Source organism: Pleuronectes platessa, chromosome 11, assembly GCF_947347685.1.
Source record: "Pleuronectes platessa chromosome 11, fPlePla1.1, whole genome shotgun sequence".
In the NCBI taxonomy this organism is placed as follows: domain Eukaryota; kingdom Metazoa; phylum Chordata; class Actinopteri; order Pleuronectiformes; family Pleuronectidae; genus Pleuronectes; species Pleuronectes platessa.
The window spans coordinates 2,180,441-2,204,769 of record NC_070636.1 but is presented as its reverse complement, the minus strand read 5'-3'; the positions used below and the strand labels follow the sequence as shown (position 1 = coordinate 2,204,769).

The following is a 24,329-nucleotide window of genomic DNA, read 5'->3' as shown; positions in this document are numbered from 1 at the left end:
TACACAAGTCACTTCCTCGTCATCACACTGCAGTTACTGGTACACTCTTTTGTTTACAGTGCAATTCTTCATGTGATGACATGACTGGTGCTTTGGTGAGAGAGTATATTCATAAAAAGCTTTAAATCTAAATAATATGAGTAAAACCTACATGTAAGATTACCTCTGTGGATTCTTTCAAGAAGACGACGTGAGACGAAAGTTCAATCAAGGCAATAAATGAATAGATGAATAAATAGATTTATAAATAATTAAATCAAACGACTCACACATGGGTAAATAGATTCATTAGCAAATAAATGAATAGATTACTAAATAATTACGCTGTTTTGTAAGTAAATACATGTATAAATAAATGTATTTGTAAATAGATAAATAAATGAATAGATTCATTAATACATAAATAGATGAAAACATTGATATATAAATAATACATTAAAAAAACAAATTGATAAAAATATACATAGCTAAATAAATAGATGGATAAGTATTTAAATGTTTTAACAAATCAATGAATAACTAACTGAATAAATACATATACAATTGTATAAATAAATGGATTTCTAACTAAGAAACGAACTAAATCAATAAGTACATAAATCTTTGAAGTATAAGTAAATAAATAAATGTATAAAGTTTAAATAGATATATTTCTAACTAAGAAACGAACTGAGTAAATAGATCAACACTTGTATAAAAGTATAGAGTATAAATAAATAGATCAACACTTGTAAGCAGTATAAATATATAAATCTGATATAACATATAGATGTGGCTGCTCCCGTCGCACCGCAGCTTCCCCTTTAATCCGGACAGAGGTGACATCATCACCCGGGAGGAGGAGGAGGGGGGGATACCGGCTAACGCCATTTTCGCGCAGCGCACTCACTCATCCAGCCGCGGAGCTCCGAGCTGTCACCTCCTCATCGGTTCACCCGGCCCCCGTGCGGCCGTTGTCGGGTTCGGTTTGACGGAGGCGTCGCTGCCATGGAGCCCCGGGGGGAGAGGCTGCCGCCGCCGAGGCCACACTTAGCTTCCCGTGTAGCTACGTAGCTACCCGCTCATCATCACCCGGAGAAGCGGCCACTGAACACGGCTCGGACACTCGGTAGATTCCGCTCCAGAGCTCCGGGCTCACATTTCACTCGTCCCGCCAGACGTCGGCAGACGGAGCAGCAGCCCCATCGGGGGAAAATACGTGATTCACGCGGGGGGAAGAGGCGCTTCAGTCCGGCTACACTGGCAACGGATGTCCTGGAGGACGGTAAGAATGGCTCCGTGTATAACTTGGAGTGGTCTCATTAGCTAATTAAGCACTTTCACTCCCCGTGGAGCGTTTTCTCCCAGTGTCATTCTGTCAAAATACATCTATTTCACATATTCCACCATCAAGGCTCCCGGGTTGTAAATAATATTAATAATATGAATAATAATAACCCCCTCCCTGGTTCCTTTCCTCCCGGGGGGCTGGTGTTTACCTTCGCTGCAGGAATTAGACGCCAGTTTGGCTGCTGTCAGTTGAGGGCTAGCCCCGGGTTAGCACTGGTGCTCGGTGTGTGTGACTGGGAGGTATGGGCCAACTGGTTCTTCAGGTTAGTCCGTGTGCACAGCGAGAGGAGCTGCCGAGGGATGCGTCTAAATCACGGCTGTCAAGGTGGAGGAAGGTGGAGGAAGGTGCACTGCAGCGGGGATGGACCTGTCATGTGACGGTCATGTCTCCATGTTGGACGGGCTCTCCATTGATATTCACAGCGGGCCGAGGGCAGTGAAAGCTGCCTGTGTTGGGGGGGCAGCTCCGGGGGGACAGTGGGTCCCAGTGTGGGTCCCACAGCTGGGTTTAAAAACACTGGATGGGATCGACACCGCAGGACCAGCAGCCAGCTCAACACTGTCCTGCTGTGTGTGCACCTTCCCTGCAGTGTGTAACGTGTTGTCCACCCGGAGGATGTCCCTGCTCCCGACGACCTGCAGGGGCCCTGAAGACCCTCCGCTCCCCGGGGACAGCTTGTTGTTGCCTGGGATGTCCCCGAGGGTTTGAGTCCTTACTTCTGCAGGGAAATTATGATTGTTGTCACAGCAGATAGTGCAGGTTTGCATGAGAAGCACTAAACCCAATGCAATCAAGAGCTATTTCTACTATTGATTAAGCTGCCATGCACTTTTTAATACTTTTATTAAATAGGAAACAGTCTGAAACCCTTCGAGATCCCGTTTACACTCTCATAAGATGTTGATTTACGAGCAGGAAAGGGACTTGTATGAATTCTTGATTTAACCGTCTCTATTATTTCTCTGTAATGCATCAGATCAGCTCGGAAAAAAAGTGAAAAACAAGTTCTCTTAGTCCAAGATGAAGCCTTCTAAAGGTTCAATCTTTCAGCCCGACCTCAAGAAACCTCAATTCTCTCAGTTCACAATCGATAAGACACAGAGAAGCAAAGAAATCTTCAATATTGGCCATAATAATGATTATGAATTGGTAATTCAGAATTAGTATTTGTGAAAATGTATATATAGCTAGGGCTGGAAATCGTATAAAAAGCAAGAGCAGCCCCTCCCCGGTCTCGGTCTGACACTGAGAACTGTGAGATGATACATGTCTGGTGGAGAGGAACTGAAATACTGGGAACACTGGTGAGGAAATCAGGGGGAACTCATGGATTCTACGTTCTTACAACACTTAGTTAAACCCAGATTTGCTCATACAGAGTTAAAACCTGTGTATAGTCACAAGTCAGTTGTGTATTAAAGGCCAAGGTCTGTATGAGAAGTGAATCCAGGAGATTGTGTTGCTGCTGCTGCTCGCTCTGGAGATCAGAACATCTGAAACAACTGCAGAGACTCAAATGATAAATTCACCCAAGGCTCGATCATGGAAAATTAAAAAATGATAGGAGCTCTTGTCATGTGAGAGCGCAGCAGAAATGAGGCTGCAGCTAATTTTAATGATGACACAGTTTAACACAGCAAACTGCAACACCCCCCCCCCCCCCCCCCCACAATGTCACAATGTCATATCCCTGCGTTTGAGTTAGAATCTGACGTTTTGATTGTGTTGTTGATCTCTCACCTCCCTCGTCTGTTCGGTTATTAAAACACATCACGCTTTGTCATTTCCTCAGTTTCCGTCAGGCAGTGACACATCTCGTGACCGCTCTGTGTGTTAACTCTTAATATCTCCACACAATGAATTCATAATGTGTCCATAATGGAGTCGAGCTGAGGAGCAGGAAAGGAGGCAACACGTGAAAGATAATACATTCAGTATTTCTATCAACAGTGGATCACATGACTCCTCTTACATGTGTGAAAGGGGTTTTCTTGTAGTAGAGACTCTGTGGTTCCTCTCATAGAGATGAATATCATCTTGTTGGTATGTTGTGGTCGATGAGGAGGTTATGGTTTCACCCTCTGTCGGTTTGATTCTCAGCAGGATGAAGCAAAAACTACCAGACAGGGTTTTATGAAACTTGGTGGAAGTCTCCAAGAAAGAGCTCATTCAATTTCTGAGTGGATCAAATTCAGATGGTCCAGATATATTTCAAACTAGATAATCAATTATCAACTTTAGGAAAATAATGTCGACTGTTCAGTGATAACAGATTTACTTCTGGTTTCTTCTTTCTTTCTACTGGCTAGAAAACCTAACTTAAAGTATTATTTTATTTAACTTATTTATCCATCAACAATGATGCTCATTGATAAATAGATAAATAAGTAAATTATCCTCTGTTAGCATAAAAGGCTCATTTATCTGCTGGAGGATCTTAAGAGGCGACCTGTTTGTTTTCCACGCTGCTCTTTTCCAAAACAACAGCTCAAACTGGGCAGTGAAGTCGTGTCTTGTGTTTTTTGTCGTGCTCTTCTTTGTTCTGAGCCTTGGTTCACATCTCAGCTGCAGCTAACTCCCCTGCCCAGTCCTCAGAGCTATTTGTACCAGACAAACTGTCGTCTCCCTGTGAGCAGCAGTGGTTTCCATTGACAGGATACTGGTAGAACGACTGTTGCGGCAGTTGAATCCCGACTATCCAAACAAACGCACACGTCTGGGAGCGTGTTGCAAATTCTTTTAGAGTAAAAACCATCCAGTGTATTTAAGGTGCAGTGGCTCAAAGTGTCCATCACACGTTGCCTCTCTGTGAAAGTGATTGTGTCTCCCAGCTCTCATCATCTAATGACTATCAGCCGACACATCGCTGACTGAGATGGTTCTTCACAGGGCTGCTCATCCTGCTGCAGGCTCCATCCTCGTGCATGAAGCCCAGAGCAGAGACTGAGTGTCCCTCTTTTTCAATGCTCCCAAGCCCCCCCCCCCCCCCCCCCCGCCCCCCCCGCCGCCCCATCTATACCCACCATCACATTTGTCTTCATCCTTCTCATTGCTTTGAACTGAGTTGCTGCCTAAACCTGTTTATGTGAAGAGCTGCAGCGTTTCCCCCGGGCGCACAGTTTGAAGTTATCTATTTGCATTTTAAAAAAAACATCAGAACATAGTTTTTCTCTGGCTCTTCCCAGTGGTGCTTTGTGCTATGAGACTCATCTGATGCCAGAAATAAAAGATGCTTGGATCAGACTTGTGCTGTCACTTTCACTTCTGCATTACGCCGCCTGCACAGATAGTTGTCCGTCTTCCTCTTTGCAGCTCAGTTTGTTTCCAGTGGTTATAAACTGACCTTGCTCTGTGTTGTTCGGGGGTAAAGGATTCACTTTGGATTGAAACCCGGCTTCACAGCTTGGTTCAGTCAGGGATCCATTTTTAAATGTGTTGTTTCAGTGTATAACCGCTTTTATTTTGATTCTTACACTTTACCATTTAATGAGCCGTACAACAAGGTCAGTCTCAGATTTGAATCTCTCTGAATGTGAAGGAAACACTGTTTTTTAATTTGCATTACGTGTTCTACGGTGTCCTAATTAAACAACTTCATCAATTTGACGATACATGCACTGGACAAAGTCACAACGCACCAAATACAGAAACGTGCTGCAGACAGGGAAAAAACAACAACAGAAATGTTTCCAGGGAACCAACAAAGTGATGAACCTGCTGTAGCTCAGGGCTTTGGGAAGTTTTTGAAATCTGCTGCTCATCAGCCCAAAGTCTGTGACACAGGGAGCTTCTCTCACGCACAGGAAACACTGCAGCCCCTCAAACACCTGGTCAGTAGTCGGGCTGTTCTGCATCAAGATGTCCCACATTTCCATAATTCATGCCTAGCGGCTCCTTTGGCAATACCAGCTAACAACAGTCAGCACTTCCTATATGCTCTGGAAGCAGCTGACCAATCACAACACAGCTGCTCAGACTAAATGAGTAGCATCTTATGTTCTATCAATCCACTTTTTAATGAGTTGAGTCATTTAAGTCTTTTATTTAAAACTCAAATGCAGAACACGAGTCAGCTTCAGTCCTGCTCACCTGGAGCTGCTGTCTTCACCTCCTCCTGCACAGCCTCAGCTTCCTGCTCTGCTGTCAGCTGATAGGCTGCCGCCCCCCCCCCCCCCCCCCCGTCTGTCTCACGTGCTCAGAGCAATCTTCATTCAGCTTCGTTGTTTTTCTTCTTCATAACTTGAGGTGAAATATGAAGAAGTTCACTTCAGGGGACACCTGCTGTCTTCACCACAGCAGCTGTGATCCTGAGGTGGTCACTGGGTCACCGGAGATTAAACCAATGTTTGTTTCATTTCTGTATTTTTCACCGAGACAATCAGTTGAACACAACTTCAGTGTTTCTGTTATTATTCAGCCTGTTTGCAGCTTGTGCTGCGCTTTCAGAGATTTATTAGGCAGCTCACTACAAGCGCTCAGTCATAATCCTCTTAAGTGTGTGTGTGTGAGAGTGTGTTTAGTGTTAGTGTGTGAGAGAGAGAGTGTGTGTGTGTGTGTGTTTGTGTGTGTAGTTAATACAAAACAAAGTCAGGTTGGATGTGAAGAAACACATGACACGTGTGATGCACAGAAACTGACATGTAGCGTTTTGCTAACATGTACTAATATCATATAGTAATATGATAACATAATAACACCGGTGTTCTTCCCTAATCACCAGGGCTAACTCAAGATCTGATTATGTGCTATGACTGCATTATGACAGCACTAAGGAGCTGGAGATTATGGGAGATATTACAACCATGAATGTGTGTGTAACACCCGGGTGGGAATATTACATGGGAGGGAATCTCCCAGTTGATAAACTTTTGGAGCTGGTAAAGTCGATGGTGAAGTCATTGTCCAATAAAACACATTAAGGACAAGCAATAGAACTTATATCCATCCGCCCATTATCAACCTTTAAGGTCCAGTCGTCTGGGGCTGTAACCCATCTCAGCTCATATTGATTTCCCATCATATGATGTCATATTATCAGTGATGTCATGAAGCAGTCAGAAAATGACATCATGCACAGTTCAACAGAGCATTTCACTGTCTTCTTTGTATCTTACAGGACGACAGACATGACTTCAAGCTTATATGGATCGATAAGTAATTTATGATCACATGATAAAAGGATGTCACCGTGAAGTCCACAAATGATATAGTGTGGTAATGTTTATTATAAATCCATCCTCATCAGGGTTTGAATGGGACGTTATTCTCATTGGGGCTTGAACACAGCGTGTCATCGCCCCTCTGATGCTTTTCACTTCTCTTTGAACTCACAGCGTCTGATCTGAACCGTCAGCAGGAAGCAGATTTAACTTCTGTGGATTGGTTCACATTTTTCCTCACAGCTGAACCTAAGTCCCAGTTTTTTCTTTAAGCATCTTAAGTGATGACTCCTCAGCTTCTTTTTAAGAGCACATCAAACAGCGATTTACAAATACACAACCTGTCCTTATCGTGGCTCTTTCTGCTCTCACACGCTGGTCTGAGCTTTTCACGTGGAGCAGGTGGTTCAGTCAGCTCCTTACTCAAAGGCACCTTGAGTTGTAGTAGAATGAAAACAGAGCTGTTAGTATCTGAGGTTCCAGGAAGTGTCACAAACACATGGTCGTTTAAAAGTTGTCTCTCACTGTCAGGGATATAAAAGGCAGTTTGCAGGTCAGAAGATTTCAACTGTGACTGAAACATCTGAAGAGTGTGTTTTCTAATGTGTCCCATGTGAAACCTGGTCTGCTGTTGCCTGTAGGGACCTGGACGCCCTTAATGTGCTCCTCGTTTTCTTTTCCCGCTCCAGGATGCGTGAGGACATGTCCACCATGGTGTGCGTGAAGGAGGAGGAGGACCCCGGGGAGAAGATGACCCAGGATGAGATCATCTCCCGGACCAAGCAGGTGATCCAGGGGCTGGAGGCGCTGAAGCAGGAGCACCACTCCATCCTGGACGGCCTGCTGGGCACACTGCGCTGCCTGAAGCAGGAGGAGGAGGGCGTCCTGGTGGAGGAGAAGTCCCACATGATCCGCAGGTCCATGGAGATGCTGGAGCTTGGGCTGAGTGAAGCACAGGTATGTGTCCATATGTTCCCACACATCTCAAACAACAGAGAATCATTATTTAGTTGTTGGCTACAGGCTCGAAGCTATGTAGCCTCAGCAGAATATGTCACCATTAAAAAAACAACAAGCCACATATACTAGTAGTTATTCTTATATTATCTGAGTACTAAGTATTCTGTTGGACTTGAATTTCCTTTATCTAAGACCACAAGATATTTGTACCTATGAAGGATCTTAAACGTTGAAATGCAAAATAAGTCCAATCAGTGCAAATGAATGACGTGAAACCTCACCAGGCTCATTATTACCGTAAGTATATTTTTCCAGTAAGCTCCAGTAGAGCGGTTACAGGTCTTTATACACACATGAGTTAAATGGAATCTGCTCTGTACGATCAGACTTCAAACAGACTCCAGAAACAATCAGAAAAATGCTGCCGGTGTAAAGTGGACGGCTCTTTGTCAATAAAGATAATAACAGACCAAGAGATCAAAGCTTTCACACAGATTCCAAAGCTGAGATGTTGATTTCATCGTTTCTCTTGATTATCATTTTAAAAATACACACAAAAGTGAATTCCTGTCGCCATTTTAGCTCCAGTGTTTCCTTAAAACACAATTCACACTTGAGGAATACAACGTTTTGTTGAAAGTGTTGAGACACTTCCTGTGAGTCACTGATGAGTCACTCTCTTCAGCCCTGATCTCTCACTCGGATTTCCACCTCAACTTCTTTTACCAGCAGTCACGATGAAGCACATTCATATTTCATATATGATTCATATTTTTCTACATAATTCTCCAACATCTCTCGTGTGTCAAACTCTTCAGACAAACTCTCTCCCTCCGGCTTCAACCTGAGACCGATATGCTTTTATGAAGAGGATTAGTTAGTGTACACATGCTGGGTGTGGGGGGGGGGTGTACTCTCCCACACAGTTTTACTTCCCTTCTTTACACACAACACTTCCACTGATTCTCTCATTATATCTATTCATCACATACTCTGGTGTTATGATACTTACAAGTGAAAATCATCCTTGGAATGAATGTTTATCCAAAAAGCCCAAACATCATTCTGTTTAACCAACAGACTGTAAATATGAGCTGATGAATATCCATTTGTGTAGTTGATCCAAACTGTGTGAAGGAACTGTTGTGTCTAAAGAAACACGCTCCTCCTCCTCTTCCTCCTCCTCCTCCTCCTCCTCCTCCAGGTGATGATGGCGCTGTCCAGCCACCTGAGCTCGGTGGAGTCGGAGAAGCAGAAGCTGCGCGCTCAGGTCCGCCGGCTCTGCCAGGAGAACCAGTGGCTGAGGGACGAGCTGGCCGGGACCCAGCAGAAGCTGCAGAAGAGCGAGCAGAGCGTGGCCCAGCTGGAGGAGGAGAAGAAGCACCTGGAGTTCATGAACCAGCTGAAGAAGTACGACGAGGACCTGTCCCCAACGGTGAGTCCACAGAATGTGTCTCCATGGTCTCATTTTTATGATGCTTGCATTTCCAAGTTAAAACCTTCATCATCCTGAGACATTTACATTATTATATCTTCAGGTTTTTTTTGGTTTTGTTTCAATATACTTCCATATAAATGATCTCAAGTGTTTTAAGTGCTTTTAAACTCAGCAAATACTTGAAATGTCCTTTTGTGGTTTTAGAAAACAGTCACTACATTACTCCTCTGTCTCTGTCCTCCTTCTCTCTCTCACTCCATCTCTCACTCCATCTCTCAGGAGGAGAAAGACTCTGACTCCAGCAAAGAGAATCTGGATGATCTCTTCCCTGATGACCACGATGACCAGGCCCCGGGCAGTAAGTGTCTTCTTCTCTCCACTCTGAGTCGTGAGCAGTTTCAAACGAAAACATCAAATGTTCTTCCTGGTGTTGGGATGTAGATTTAATAGCACTGGTCTCGTTAAACCACTGGAAACAAATGGTTTTGTCATGTTTCTATATTCAGTTTCAATCAATATGTTTATTTAGCAACATTTAAAGATGAAACATTTCTGTTTTTTTGAATTTATAACATAATTTCAAGACTTTTATCATTCATTCTGCTTCACTGAATTCCATTACATGTTATCTCAGGTTGTTTTGCATTTAGAGAAATTTAGATTTTTTTAAAATAAGCAAAATCACAGATGTAAACACTGGTAAACATCGCAGAGTTCAAAACGTTAAAACTTAGATTACACTGAGAAGTTGTTAGTGTTTCTATTCTGGAGATAGAATCCTTTGGGAATCTAACTACTGTATTCGTACCAGTGTAAGTCAGTGGACCCCCCCCCCTCACTGTTGATGGGGTGATCTTTCATTAACTCAGTAGTCCAGACAGTAAAGCTGGCGCTGGCTGTAAAGCTCCATTTGTCAGGACCTGTTTCTGGCTGGTTGGAGGCCAGATGGAGAAAATACCCTCTCAGCCACACTGGTGTTATTTACCTACTTACACTGATTTACCTTCTGCGTGGCTCTAGTCTGCTGAATTAATGTTTGACTTCAGAGGTGTGGTTATGATCTGATTAGATTTGGCTTTGAATTTCAATAAGCTGGAAGCACACAGTGGTGATTAGCCTCACCCAGTTTGTCTTTCTGGAACCAGTTCAAATCCAGTGCTCTGGCGCAAGAGCCACAGTATCTACTGGTCAGTTTGAAACCTCTGAATTGAAAGAAATGAACCGTGACCGTGAGTTTGTTTTGGGGATGAATGAGAGAGTGACTGGTCTCAACAAAAAGGAAAACGATTTGTCCTCCGACTTGGCTCTGGCTGTTTAAACCCTTTTTGTACCAAGTTGATTTCCATTTGGCTCCCGGCACCAGTTTGTCAGCCAGTTTTAAACTGGCTGACAAACTGGTTCACACTCTGAGCCAGACTCCAGGCCTCTGAAGAGCCAATAGATAAATAAGATTAAAAGATATAAAAATAAAAAAGGGATTACTAGTACAAGGAAATAAACACAAAAACAAATCTTCAAGTTAATCAAAGACAGAACTGTATGACATAGTAAACAAAGGCTCACATTCTGTAATTTTTCATACAAACCCACACACAGACACACAGACACACACACACACACACACACACACTGCAGTTTTATTGTGAATCAATCCAACACACACTGTCCTGCTGCCCCACATACTCAGCAGAGCATCAAATATGCATTAATGTGCCACTGAAAACCACCTCCAGCAAACGCATTATTTCTTCCCATTTATGTTTTTAAAAACATAGATGATGAATTTATGACATCTTGCAGATAAAGACAGACGCTGCACACAGTTAACTTTTCTGGAGATTTGCTGTGAATAACAGAAATACAGAATTTCTCTCTCTGTATCTTTTCAAGAGGGATAAAGATCAGTCGATGTCAGATATGTGTTTTTCAGCACATTCCTCCTCAGGCGGAATTAAATTCCAAATTTTTTTAGCTGTAAAGGCGTTTTGTCGTCTGCGTGTTTCTGTTCTTATGAAAACAGACTTTATTTTGTTGTATGTAAATGCCAGGAAGTGGTCGGAGGTATTTCCTCTTTCTCACACGTGAGTCGTGGGTGTAATTTCAGGGTGTGATCCAGACTTCTGTGTTTTTGGCCCAAATTATGATTTCAGGTTGAGGAGCAAAGGAAGCTGAGCAGGTCGGAGCAAATAAGAGGATATTATATTTATCTGATGTTTTATCATTATTTACTTGCCGAGAATGAGAGATCAATAAGGAAAGAAAGATGGGTTGTGTTGAGGTTCTGCTGGAGAAAAGTGATGAAGAGATGTGTTCCTCCTCCTCTCCTCTCCAGGCTGCCTGTAAAGCTTCTGAAGCTCTGGTATATTATGTTAGCAGTGAGAAGGTAATGGTGCAAGCAGGACGCTAATGATGATGAGAGCTCTTTCTGGATTTAAACTGACCTCAGGCTTATTCACAGTGGTTTTTCTGTACAAATATTTCCATTTCAGCATTTTTGATCCGACTCTCTGATGCACAGCGAGGTACTGGATGTACTTGTAACCTGTTGTGTTAACGAATTGACCACGTTCCTTAAACGCTGCAGGTTTATAACAAGGGGCTGAACACCTGGTATCACTTGGTGTGTCGGACTCTTTACTGTGGTCAGTGTGATTGCTGCCGTGGGCGGCTCCCTCTCTAAACACCACTCGCTCTCCTTCACAGTAAATATAGAGGTGCCTGCCTTTAGGAAGACACTCAATCGGGGGGGTTTCCTGACCTCTCACATGCACACACACACTCTCTCTCACACACACACACACACACACACACACTCTCACACACTCACTCAGAATCAGACCTACAGACGAGAGGTATATTCTGAGAGAGGTTCCTGTCATGTCCTCCTGACCCCGTTCCACACAGAAACCATCTTCTGTGCACTGCAGCAGAATGAGGACATTGTTTGTGTGTGAATAATCTGTTATTTAGGGCACATGTTAACAGCCTGATGTTTGTGTGTAGCAGCCCAGCAGCGTGCACACAACAACATGGGAGGAAAACTAAATTAGAATTCACTTGATCTGAATTTTTAAATTGCACATATTTATAGATATCAATCCCCTGAACATGCAGGATTATTTTCCATCAAGATCCCAGGAATTATAATCTGAGGAATCAACTGAAATGTTAAAAGGAAACAACTCATAATGTTTGAGAAGATAAAACAGAATTCCTGGATCCACCCCCTGATCTGAATCCGCACTAATGTGTCATCAATGTCACGCTGCACTCCTCTCCACAATTTCATGGAAATCGTTTCAGTAGTTTTTGTATAATCCTGCTAATTATATAACAATTTATTACATCATTATACAGAGAATTGTTCAATTTAAGTGTGAATCTTGATGTTTCATCATCTCCATCTTCCTCTGTGTCTCCAGTCCAGCCGGCTCATGGCAGTGCAGCAGCGGCAGCGGCCCAGCAGGGAGGCTATGAGATCCCGGCCCGTCTGAGGACCCTCCACAACCTGGTGATCCAGTACGCCTCCCAGGGCCGCTACGAGGTGGCCGTGCCGCTGTGCAAACAGGCCCTGGAGGACCTGGAGAAGACCTCTGGACACGACCACCCGGACGTCGCCACCATGCTCAATATCCTGGCCCTGGTCTACAGGTTAGTCGATATAGAGTAACTGTAAACTACATTAGCTAAAAACTTAGGCCCCACTGTTCACACCTTCACTGGTTTGTAAATCTAATCTAAGACTATGGAGCCTTGGAGTTGAATCTTCTCAGTGACCGGTGAGTCAGTGTGTGTTGGTGTCGGTGTGTGGTGGATATCAATGAAAGGAATGTTAGTAACCTTGTTGCTTCATGGCACAGCTTGAATCCTTCAGCTCCGACGACAATCTGGTCTTTTCTGAGCCAAACATGCAGCAACTGACACAACTCGTCGTCTCTTTGTCACTCTCACAAAGGCCCTGGAGGCCGTTTGTACACACCTTTAAAACCACTGTGTCACTGGCCTCCCAGTGAGAGCTGGGTGCTTCTCTACGTCAGGAGCGGAACACGGCAAACACAACCCGAGATTTACAGAACAGTAACACAACGGGTCGAGTGTTAATTTCCCAGGCAAAGAGTCGAGGAACAAAAGAATGACACAAGAATTCTCCAGGGTCGTTGCCATGTTCTTTTTCTCCTCTTCCACAAATCTTACCCGTTGAATAGTGAGGCCGGGCTCCTGATGTGGTTTCCCTGCAGGGACGATGGACTAGCTCCTCTTGCTGTCAGCAGACTGTGGGAACCTGTGCAAAACTATTTCAACCTTGTCACCTGAAAATAATGGGCTATTAGTGGAAATTGTCGTCACAGTTGTGTCTCCTCTTGTGTGCTTGTGTGTCAGTCTGTGCGTCTGACTCTGCTGGTTTGTGTTTGTTCCTCAGGGATCAGAACAAATACAAGGAGGCAGCCAACCTGCTGAATGATGCTCTGGCCATTAGAGAGAAGACGCTGGGCAGAGACCATCCAGCGGTGAGAGCATCTTCCTCTTCATCACACCAACGTCATTCTGTTCTGTCTTTTCTTTCATCTGACAGTCGGACAAGACATCTTTATGACATCACAACTTTATCTGAATCATAGATGTGTCACTTTGTTCCGATGGTTATGTTGACCTGGGTGGAAGAAATGTAGAAATGCATAAAAGCTCAAAAATCGATTTAGACCTAACATCACACAAATCATATTTTAACTAGTGAATCCATCAGAACAACCACATTAAATTAATAATTCGACATTTCATAGGAATCCTGCTTATTCGCTGAATTGTTTAAGTAATGCTAAGCTAATTAGTCAGTTAGCATAGCTTAGCATAAAGAGGGAAATTGGTGGGGAAATTGCTCATCGGGCTCGACCTAAAGGCAACGACATGCATTAGAGGCCCAGTGGGTTATTCCCAGTTTTACTGGGAATTCAGAACATAGAATACAAGATAAAAACAAAAGAAATATATGTGATCATAGATAAATAAACATTCTGATAAATGGCTCCAAAATATACAATAAACTGCACAAACATGCTCATAGGATTGGAGTTTGAATGCTGATGCGTGTCTCCTTCACTGTGATGATCAGAGTGAACACAGAGGATTTCATAAATATTTAACCCAGATCCATGAACCTGTGTCCGTCAGTGTAAACACACAGCAGGTCGACTAACTGTGTTAACCCCAGCAGGCTTCTGTCTCCACTGTCTGGACCAACATCCCACTGCACTTTGTCAAGCTGAGGTTAGCCCTCCACACCCCCCCCCCACACCTCCCTCCCTCACCCTCTCACTCCGTCACCAGGCCGCGATCCTTCCACAGGGAGTTGACTCTGATTTGTCACTCACAAGGAATCACATCTCAATTCACTGTTTTTTCTTTCTGTTTCTCTTTGAATCCACTTCACAACCTCTTATGTAAGAATCTTTTAATCGTCTCAGTCTCCTCTACTGTCCTTTGTCTTCAAGTTAAGTTTTTTAAACCGGTTCTGAGTGTGAACTGGAATGCTCCAGGCACTTTGTCTTCACATCATCTGATCTGTAAGTGTGAGTCTGTGATGAAACACCAGATTGTTAGACTCTAATTTCAATGATTCATTTTAGAAAGTGCAGGGAGAAGCAACAATGCATTAGATTCTACACCCCTCCCCCTCTTGGGCCAAATCCATACTACTACTACATTTGAGATTTAAAACTAAATGCATTATGATGGATGTAGCCTTCCTAAATTCCTCTGGGAGAGTTTGCCCCCCCCGTGCCTCGCCCCTCTACCCTCCCTCTCTCTCTTCCTCCCACTTGGCCACATGGCCACCAGACCCTGGTCTGGATCAGAGATCAGAGGTGACCTCCAGGCGCCTCAGGAGGCTCCTTCCTCCTCAGTGCACGTGTTGGAGAATTATCACGCAGCTCATAAGGATCAAATTACAGCCCACGATGATCATCCACTGTTTCCACACCTTCTCTGTCTCCCCATCGATTACTCACTCACCAGATCACTGGCACTGGGCTGCTGTGGTGGAGATCTGCGGTTGCACTGGGAGGTGGACGTGATTTGAAGCTCGAAGATGATTTCAGAATAATAAACGTGTCATTGTGTTTTTCAGGTTGCTGCCACCCTCAACAACTTGGCTGTCCTCTATGGGAAGAGAGGGAAGTACAAGGAGGCGGAGCCTCTGTGCAAGAGAGCGCTGGAGATCAGAGAGAAGGTAGGTCAAAGGTCGCCCCACACAGGAGCAGTTGAATCAGTAATGAGGGAGCGTGAAGAAGCAGCTGTTTCTCCTCCAGAAAGATGTTTCTGCTTTTGCTCCGCAGCCAACGCATGGTTATCATTTCCTCCCCCGTCCTTTCAAACTGAAATTTACATTCACTTTCAGAATCAGTCAGTGTCCTACTTAGCAAACGAAAACCTCTCAAGATGGCTGCCATGAGTCACTGGTTTAAATGAAGGACGAATGTTTTTGAACATGACTAAGATGAAGTGAAACGTTTGAGGAAGACTGAGCTGAAGAGGCTGAGATGAGCTGCTTTACCTCAAAGATTATTTACATCTGGGATCATTGAAGTAGGAACAAATTCATTTTCCATCATTCATTCATTTCGATGTGTCCCAATGACACAACTGGTGTGGACACCCTGCCTCCTCCATGTTAGCGACTGGGACATGCCAAAGACTAGACGTACAGTAGAAGAAGAAGATTAGACGAAGATTTTGCCAAAAATAGATAAGAGTACAGAACGTTCCATCTAGTTAGTTACAGTGGATAGTAACTCACTTTCTAAGATTGAAGTCCTTCCTGTTTCCATTTATCTTAAAAAGAAGAAAATATGTATCATGGTGCAGTCTTACCTTCAGGGAGAATGTTACTGTCATCATTCGTCTCATCTGTAGTTTGATGCCGACAGAGTCGCTGCTCAGAAATCTTAAAGGTGCAGAAGAGACTTTTTAATCTTCTGTTCCATCCACAGCTCTTCCCTTTGATAAACCCTCCTCCTCCGAGAAGGAAACCTCGTCTCTCCTTAAACTGAACTATTTTATTTTTGATGCATCTTTAATTCGGATGATAAGGGAATAGGTGACTGCGGCAGAGCGGCTGATTCTTGAAGATTTGCACTTTCCTGCAGTTTTGTCTTTTTATAGAAACTCAGCCTCTCACTGAGTTTGGGCTTCAGGGAGATTGGAGACGGTGGAATTCATTTAAAAACTGCTGCTGAGGCTTTTCACTGTGTTTACTTGAGTAGAACTTAAACACTTTATGGAAACATGTTGGCACAGAATGAAAAGAACGATATAAGTCCATCTTATGTTCTCAGGTTCTGCTCTGAGACGTCCAGATTGACTGATACAGATGATTTCTATAAGCGCTGCTTTAAAACTACTTTAAAACTACATCCAGGACACGTTCACATTATTTGCCGCATGATGTCAGTGACTGATAAACTGAACTGTAACATGACTTTAAATTCAACCTACAGATGATCAGTGTTTAGTGTGAGCATCTTAACTTTAACTATTAGTCCAAATTAATGTTCATGTCCATTGACCAATAGATTGATTAATTGTTCCTGTTCTAGTTGAAAGAGTAGCAGTATAAATATCTCATGTTCCTGTTCAGTAAATATTCATGTGAAGCGTGGGTTCAGTCGCTGCACTGTGAAGAAGAGGATCCTTCCTTATTAATTATAGATGAAGGTGGTGTTTCTGAGAGGTTCCCAGAAACCACTGCAGCACTGTTGTTGTTTGAAGTCCTGGCATCCATCTGTAAACACGCTGTGTTCCTCAGCGTCCTGCAGCTCGTCGTGCTGCTGTTCTTACTGCTTCCTTCTCTCAGCCGTCAGACGTGAGTCTCTGAGGAGGAGGAGGAGGAGGAGGCGGAGGCGGTGGAAGGTTCTGAGTGAATCCTGTAGGTTTCCTCTCTGCAGCAGCCTGGAGATCCCAGACTCCGGCTGTCAGACTCCATCAGGCAGAGGGTTGGACCTGCGATGCTCAGGAAGGAATTCATTGTGCAGTAAACTGAGAAGCCACTTTAGTTTTACTCTAGAGCACATGGTGTGACCTGGTGCTTTTTTAATTTCCCAGTCTTCCCCGGCCACCCACTGTTTATGTCCCAGTTTCCCCAGTGGTCTCATGGATTCCTTTCTCTGCCAACACTGGTTGTGCTTCCTTTTTCATTTTTAGATTCTCTCTTCTGTCATCTGTCATCTCTGTCACCTCTTCTTCCTTTCTTCCTTTCTGTCTTTTTCTTGATTCTTGAACCTAACCTGTAGTTTTCTAATCCTCGCCGCCTGGTTTGGTTTCTGCTCTTGTTCTCACATCTTTCCCGCGTCACTCAGATCTAAATTCTTCTCAGCACACAGGATATGCTTACTCTTCTTTCAGAGCCACGTCAATGCAAACACATTCACTTTTAAATGATGAGGATATCGTTTTCTTTGAGGAATTCTGTTGGTTCCTCTTTTCAATGTGTTTCTACTGTTCTCAGCTTTTTCTTTATCAAACAATAGTAGATCGAGGTCCCACCTGTAGTTCAGAAAGCAGGTCGGACTTTTCAGTGTGTAACCAGAACCAACAAGTAGTTTAAGGGTCAAATGAAACTGGCAAGAGATGAAACAAACCGTTCCAGTGACAAACATCTCACTGTCCCTGGAAATCCAGAATTACAACACGACACACGAGGTTCAAAACTGGGTTACACATCTGAAATTGAAGGATATAGTAGAGATATGGTAAAATAATAACTAACCATATTGTAGACGTATAAAACAAAACACTTCTGCAAACTGAGTGTCTGCAGGATTGAGCTAAAACTACTGAATGGATTTTCACAAAACTTAAGAGCATAATTAATGGATCTTGAAAAAAATCTTGCATATTTAGGGAACTGATATTTATAAGTTTTTGCAATTTGGTGCAGACTCAAATAAACATCTGGATCAAGCTGATTTTAAATGAGGTTTGTAGGGATGTATGTTTTTCTCAGCTCCAGTTGGGTAATAAGTGTTCCTGTGGATCCATGATTTTATTTTGTAGTACTTTCTTTGACATCAGACGAGGATGAGGCCCTTGACCCTTGACCCCTGGAGAAGGTTTCCGCTCTAGAGTCTCATTCTAGTTTTATAGGCGTGAACCTTTGTAGCTACAGGAACAGATTCAGAAGCACCCGGCTACAGTCTTGTGATAATCTCTCACCCGGGAGAGGAGCTGTCGACCAAATGGCAGCAGCCAGACGCAGCTTGTCGTATAAACTCATTTTCTTAACCCCCCATGTCTGCTCGCTTCCGTCCCAGGTGCTGGGGAAGGACCACCCAGACGTGGCCAAGCAGCTGAACAACCTGGCCCTGCTGTGTCAGAACCAGGGCAAGTACGAGGAGGTGGAGTACTACTACATGAGAGCGCTGGAGATCTACCAGACCAAACTGGGCCCCGATGACCCCAACGTGGCCAAGACCAAGAACAACCTGGTGAGGAAGGGAGGGAGGGAGGGAGAGAGAAGCAAGGAACAGCTTGAACAAAAGACATATTCTATAATTAACTCATCATCTCATCACATTCTCTGGGGGTTTAATCTGTATGAAAACCTCTGACATTTCACAGGACTTCTCAGTTTCAGTCTCGTGCTGAGCTGCTGTTTGTTTGTGTGTTTTCCAGGCGTCCTGTTACCTGAAGCAGGGCAAGTTCAAGCAGGCCGAGACTCTTTATAAAGAAATCCTCACCCGCGCTCACGAGAGGGAGTTCGGCTCAGTCGACGGTACGATGTGCACACGTGACTGGGATCTACACACACACACACACTTTCACATTTTAAATACCATCCTGTTATCTCTTGTGACTTTGCATAACTCAAACAAACCTTTTCTTACTTTATTCGTCCACCCTCCTGCTGTTCTCTCCTTCTCGTGGAAAGGTCAACGTATTCAAGCTGCTGCTATCGAAGGATAAACAAACCAAAACGACCTTTCAGCTGAAAATGAGAAACTGTTTTTCCTTCAGAGCCACAGAGATTTAAAATGTGTGTCGTCTCTCCGGCTGCTTCACCGAGTGAACGTGTGAGATTGATTTGGTTCTTTCTCTTCAGATGAGAACAAACCCATCTGGATGCATGCTGAGGAGCGAGAGGAGCAGAGCAAGGTGAGAGATTCCATCATGTGCACTTCCACTAGGTCGCTAATATTTATTTATATCTCCTATTTTTGGGGTTTAATGTTATCTTTGTTGTCCCTAAAACCTCATACCTGAAGAAACATTAAAAAACACATAGAATTAGTCTCTAAACTAGAAATATGAGTTTAATTATATATTAATTTTTTTAGCCACAGGCACAGAAAACAAACAGTCACGTTTTAATGATCTTATTTAAGATGGAATATGAAGGATCCATGACACAAGAGCTGGATTAGCAGCTTAAGTCTCAGTAATAACAGTTCCCCCCTGATGATGGTGTGAGTCCTTGACTTTCCCAACTCAGGGTTTATTTCATCACTGTTTACAGGGTTTAGTTTTTCAGGCGATGGAAAAGCAATGACCCGGGTTTTTATAATCCCCCCCCCCTCCATATGATATCTGATGGTATTAACAGGATTTAAAAAGGGGTTAATTTCAATCCTTCACAGCTTTAGTCACTTCACATTTTGCTTCATGGGTGTTTTTTGCTTCTTGTCCAGACTTGGATCTTTCCTGTCAGAGCAGGTTGATTCCTAACAGTGTGTGTTTGCTTCACAGGGGAAGCAGAAGGACGGCTCGCCATTTGGAGAATATGGAGGCTGGTACAAAGCCTGTAAAGTGGACAGGTCAGTTGGTTCAGTGAAGACAACAAACACTGCCGGACATATGACCAAAGTTTCCCAACAATCCTGATTTGTGACCCTTTAAAAGACAAATATATTATAAAGAATGCAGATATATTAGCTTTAATCTCTAATTTATGATGATTATTATAGAAAGTTTATAGATTTGTTTGTAAAAAGTCACGTTATCGAATTCTCTTGTTAATGTGAAATATTTTATAATCTAAATGATAGTTGATATTGTTCTTTCCCAACAATCGTATGATGAGATCTTTCTGCTTCTTGTGTTCACAGCCCCACGGTCACCACCACCCTGAAGAACCTCGGCGCCCTCTACAGGCGACAGGGGAAGTTTGAGGCTGCAGAGACGCTGGAGGAAGCCGCCCTGCGCTCCAGAAAGCAGGTGTGGTCACTAACACAGAATTCCTATCTGGGCGTTAGACGTCACTGGGGGGTGCTACAGACTGAGCTGCAGCACCGACACTCATCATGAGTCAGCGTTTGTGCATTCTGGTGTAAAATCAGGGCTGAGGCAAATGTTAGGTGACTGTGCTGCAGGGGGGGGGGGCTTTTAGACTGCCTCGTGGTTAATGGTGTTTCCTGTGGAGATGAGAAGTCGGAGCAGCAGTGAAGCTCTGAAGCTTTTATCCCACAATATAATTTCTGTGGTGCCACTGCAGTTAAAACTGTAGAGAGTAAAATCAAATTGAGGTAATTAAGGTTATTCGATTTTAGACATTGCTCCTCCTGAGCAGATCGTTGTCATCTGTGTATTGGAGTTGTGTTGGACTCCTGAGATTGTGACACACCAGAGTTTGCACCAAATTGCAAGGTTTCTAAATGTCAAAGGAGATGGAGTCATCCTGGCATCAATTACAAATAAACGTTTAACTTGAGAAACAGGAAACTGAGAACTTTGGTCTCAATGTGTCAACGTGTGGTCAGAAGCCTACTCCTGTGTGTGTGGGTGTGTGGGTGTGTGACATCTGTATTTTTAGTATTAATTGGATAAATTGTTTCCTATCCTCAACTCTATTGAGTCAATGTGTGTGTGACTGCAGTTGCTCAGCTTCTTCTTTAATTGGATTAGTTGAATTGACATCTATTGCTGCCTTGTGTGTGTCTTTGTGTGTGTGTGTGTGTGTGTGTGTGTGTGTTAAGGGTCTGGACACTGTGCACAAGCAGCGCGTGGCCGAGGTCCTGAGCGAGCCGGAGGCCCGCGAGAAGCAGCGGAGCCGCGAGAGCTTGACCTCGGACGCGGTGAAGTACGAGAGCGGGCCGGACGGTGGCGAGGAAGTGAGTATGAGCGTGGAGTGGAACGGGGTAAGTACAGTACACAGCCCCCCCACACAGCACTGAGAGTCTCACACTGACACGTTCACACTGAGTCTCTCTGAGCAGACGCCACGTTAGAGTAAATCTGATTGGCTCAATATGAGACATGTTGAATGTGTAAGTTTGATTTACTGTGAGAGAGACTAGAACAAATACACACGTGTCTTCTTCTCAGTGGATTACATATTCAACACAAACCTGCTTCTGAGTACACATCGACTTACGCGCACAAGTTGGTTTTTCCACTGAACTCTGGAGCCAGAAATTACATCAGTGAGGTTTTATTAATCATCTTGATCTTCAAATTAAAATTTGCAGTTTTAAGATCAAAGGCTCTGATTAACTGGATATCAAAGGAATTAGTTCATTAGTGGAGATGATGAACTCCCTAGAAAAACAAGGTCAGACAAGAAATCCTCACGCTCCAGTGACGGCTCCCAGTAAATCTGATTTAATCTGAAATAATTACAATAATCCAGCTAATTTCTTACAATATTCTTCCTTGTTTAAGAAGATTCCTGCTTAAATTCCCTCTATGAGTTTAACAGTTTACACAATCAACATGAAATCTGCATAATTCATTGGAAAATGTGAACTTGAGCTTTTAAGATTTTCTCCAGCTTCACTATCATCCTTGTATGATGGAAATTAAACCTCAATCAGAGTTTATCAGTGGCTTCTTTAAAAGAAAGATACACAACGATTGTTACTAATCTGTTCATTCAGTTATTCTCATCAGGAGTTTCTCCCACGGACACAAGTCCCAGTATAAACCAGTTAGAGTGATTTAAAAGGGTTGTTTAGTGGATAACGCTGATTGACTGTCACAGTTCCTCTTCTCTCCTTCAGTAGTTAAATATCTTCACTGTTACTGACAGATTAATAAACCAATTAAAAGCTGCAGATGTGCAAACAGCTGGATCTCAAATCTCTAAAATTAGCTGCTTCAGTCGTCGTGTTGACACGGAGCTGTGGTCGTAAAATAAAACCTCTTTTCCCACTAAACTCTCCTCTGCTGTGGAGCTTCTCCCATTAACTCCACGTCTTAAAGCTGCAGCCCCCCCCCCCCCCCTCCCCCCCTGCTGCAGAGACACTTCTCTAACCGAGCTGCTGCAGTTCAGATCCTCTGCCGTGTTTCCTCCAGTGACTCCTGAGTCTCAGCGTGAAGACGTAGCTTCGCTGTCGGCTGCTTCACCATCACGACTTATTCCCCGAGAGCCCCCCCCCCACCCCACCCCGCTCGGGAGCTCACATCTCACATAGCAACAGTAGGCAATAGAACCTGAACGACCAATCAGCAGCCTTCACCAGGAGATGGTGTGAGACGCAGCCTCCATCACCAGATGATCTCTGCACATATTCATAACAGGAAAAACTGCCTCTCTCGTCTGGAGAGAGCTTCAGATGGAAGTACATTTAATTATTATGATTTTACTCTATTCTCTGGTTAAATAATGAATAAATCTATCATCACTAGGACGTCACTGAACCTGCTAAAGTGTCTAAAGGGGAATTCATTAAAATTTGATTAAATATCAAATGAAATTAATCCAAGAAGAAAACAGCAGCAGGAGAAAAGAGATCGATAGGAACAAGATAAAGATTAAGAAGTAAATTAAAATATAATTAAGTTTGAATGCTGTATAAATACTGTACAGTGAAGTTCCCTCACCTAGAGATGAGGCTATTAAAATTAATAGTTTTCTGAAAATGCACAATTTGCACATTAGATATAATATACATATACCTATAGATATAGATTAGTGGAGCTGAACTGATTTATTGATTCACAGAATAATCAGTATCAGGGTTTAGGTCGGCCGACATGAAAATTTATATCTTACAGAATAAGTAATGCAGAAAACTATGTTTATATTATATTATTATTAATAAAGTGTGACTCGAGGTGTCGCTCCACTGATTCACTGGAGTTTTGCTTCTCAACCGGTCAAAAGAAACCGTCTCTTCCTCTGGAGCTCTGTCCTCAGGCAGCTGTGAAAACCCTTTATTCTCTCACGTCAGTAGATCCTGTGCTCAGGACCGGCTCCTCAGTGTGTTGGTCTGACTCCACCCGGGCTCTGTACTGTACTCTGCTGATGTTCCTGATCCTCGTGCTCTGTGCTCCATGTGTCTGTCTCCTCTGCACTGGTGTGATGATCTCATGTTCTGCATTTGTTTTTCCTTCTCTGATCTTTATTCCTTTTTTGTTTTGCCTGCTCGGTCGGCGTGTGAGCAGCCAGAGAGGAAAACGTTTTAATGAGCGTTGGTCTAGAAAATCAAAAGGTTCCAATAAAACTGTGAAATCTCGTTAAAAAAACAATAAATGACGCTGGTTTCTGTTCATGTCCCCGTTTCATTTGAACTGGTGAACTGTGCAAAGCAAAGTGGGACAAATGGACACAAAGCTAAATAAATAGACAAGACAAGATATTGATTCGAAGAGTTAAGTAGAGTTAACGTCTGTTGGGAGACGTAGATAAATCCTTTATATACATATTGATATGTGATTTGATTGACAGGATATATTGAAAGGTTCTCTGGCTGCTCTCACGTGTCTCTGACCTGAGTCCCTCTGTGTTTGTGCTGTTTAACAAAGTTTAACGTTGTTCTACTCGATGTGTTAATAATGTTTCAGACGCAGTGTTTCTCCACCAGGTCACACTGTGCAACAGCTCCACTTAGTGGCAGAGTCTGAGAACTACACTGAAGACATTTTGTCTGAGCCCACTGATTCTAAATACGACAGCGTCTCTTGGATGACGTCTCACTTTTAAACTTAAACAATAACAACAAATATGGAGATTTGGAAGAAGCAGTTATATTAATGAAATTCAGTCCTGTCAGAAAATAGATGTTTCCCCTAAAGATATTTAACATAAATACATTTCATAATAAAAGAAGTAGCACATTAATGAGTTTAATACAAACCTAGTTCCCTCTCCGACCAACTGGTTTAATCTGTCAGTTTCCAGATGTGATCAAACATCTGCAGTGAAATGATCATCAGCTGATTATAGACCAACAAGCTGCTGGAGAAATACTGCGTCTGCTCTGATGATAACTTCTGTCACAGTCTCTTCACTCTCTTCATCTCTCCCTCTTCTTCCTCCTCCTCCTCCTCCTCCTCCTCCTCCTCCTCCTCCTCTCTTTAACGGCTCATTCTCATCTTGTTGTCTTTTCTCCTCTTTCACTGTTTGTGTCTCTTCTCTTCCTGCTGCCGTCTGATCTCCAGGCTTAACTCCAGATGCCTTGTAATGGTTCTAATAACTCGCCTCCTGCATGACGGACGCCTCGCCGCGCCACGC

The 24,329-nt window shown here is 43.3% G+C and overlaps 1 protein-coding gene across 1 annotated transcript; it reads left to right on the top strand.

The window, feature by feature from the left end:
* Positions 1-900: 900 nt before the first annotated feature.
* On the top strand, positions 901-22,229 carry klc1a (kinesin light chain 1a). The gene is made up of 13 exons (XM_053435205.1): positions 901-1,264; positions 7,179-7,446; positions 8,654-8,884; positions 9,167-9,245; positions 12,310-12,538; positions 13,308-13,395; positions 15,012-15,113; positions 18,193-18,366; positions 18,554-18,653; positions 18,981-19,033; positions 19,625-19,692; positions 19,984-20,092; positions 20,851-22,229. Exons 2-13 carry the CDS (start codon positions 7,180-7,182, stop codon positions 21,046-21,048), a joined length of 1,698 nt encoding a protein of 565 aa, XP_053291180.1. The 5' UTR covers positions 901-1,264; position 7,179; the 3' UTR covers positions 21,049-22,229.
* Positions 22,230-24,329: the final 2,100 nt, after the last annotated feature.

What these genes read in the sequence shown, in the direction of transcription:
- klc1a (XM_053435205.1), top strand. Translation starts at nt 7,180, where the DNA reads ATGCGTGAGGACATGTCCACCATGGTGTGCGTGAAGGAGGAGGAGGAC. An exon ending in TTGGGCTGAGTGAAGCACAG is followed by an intron (nt 7,447 to 8,653) that starts GTATGTGTCCAT and finishes CTCCTCCTCCAG; the next exon opens with GTGATGATGGCGCTGTCCAG. An exon ending in ATCCTGGCCCTGGTCTACAG is followed by an intron (nt 12,539 to 13,307) that starts GTTAGTCGATAT and finishes TTTGTTCCTCAG; the next exon opens with GGATCAGAACAAATACAAGG.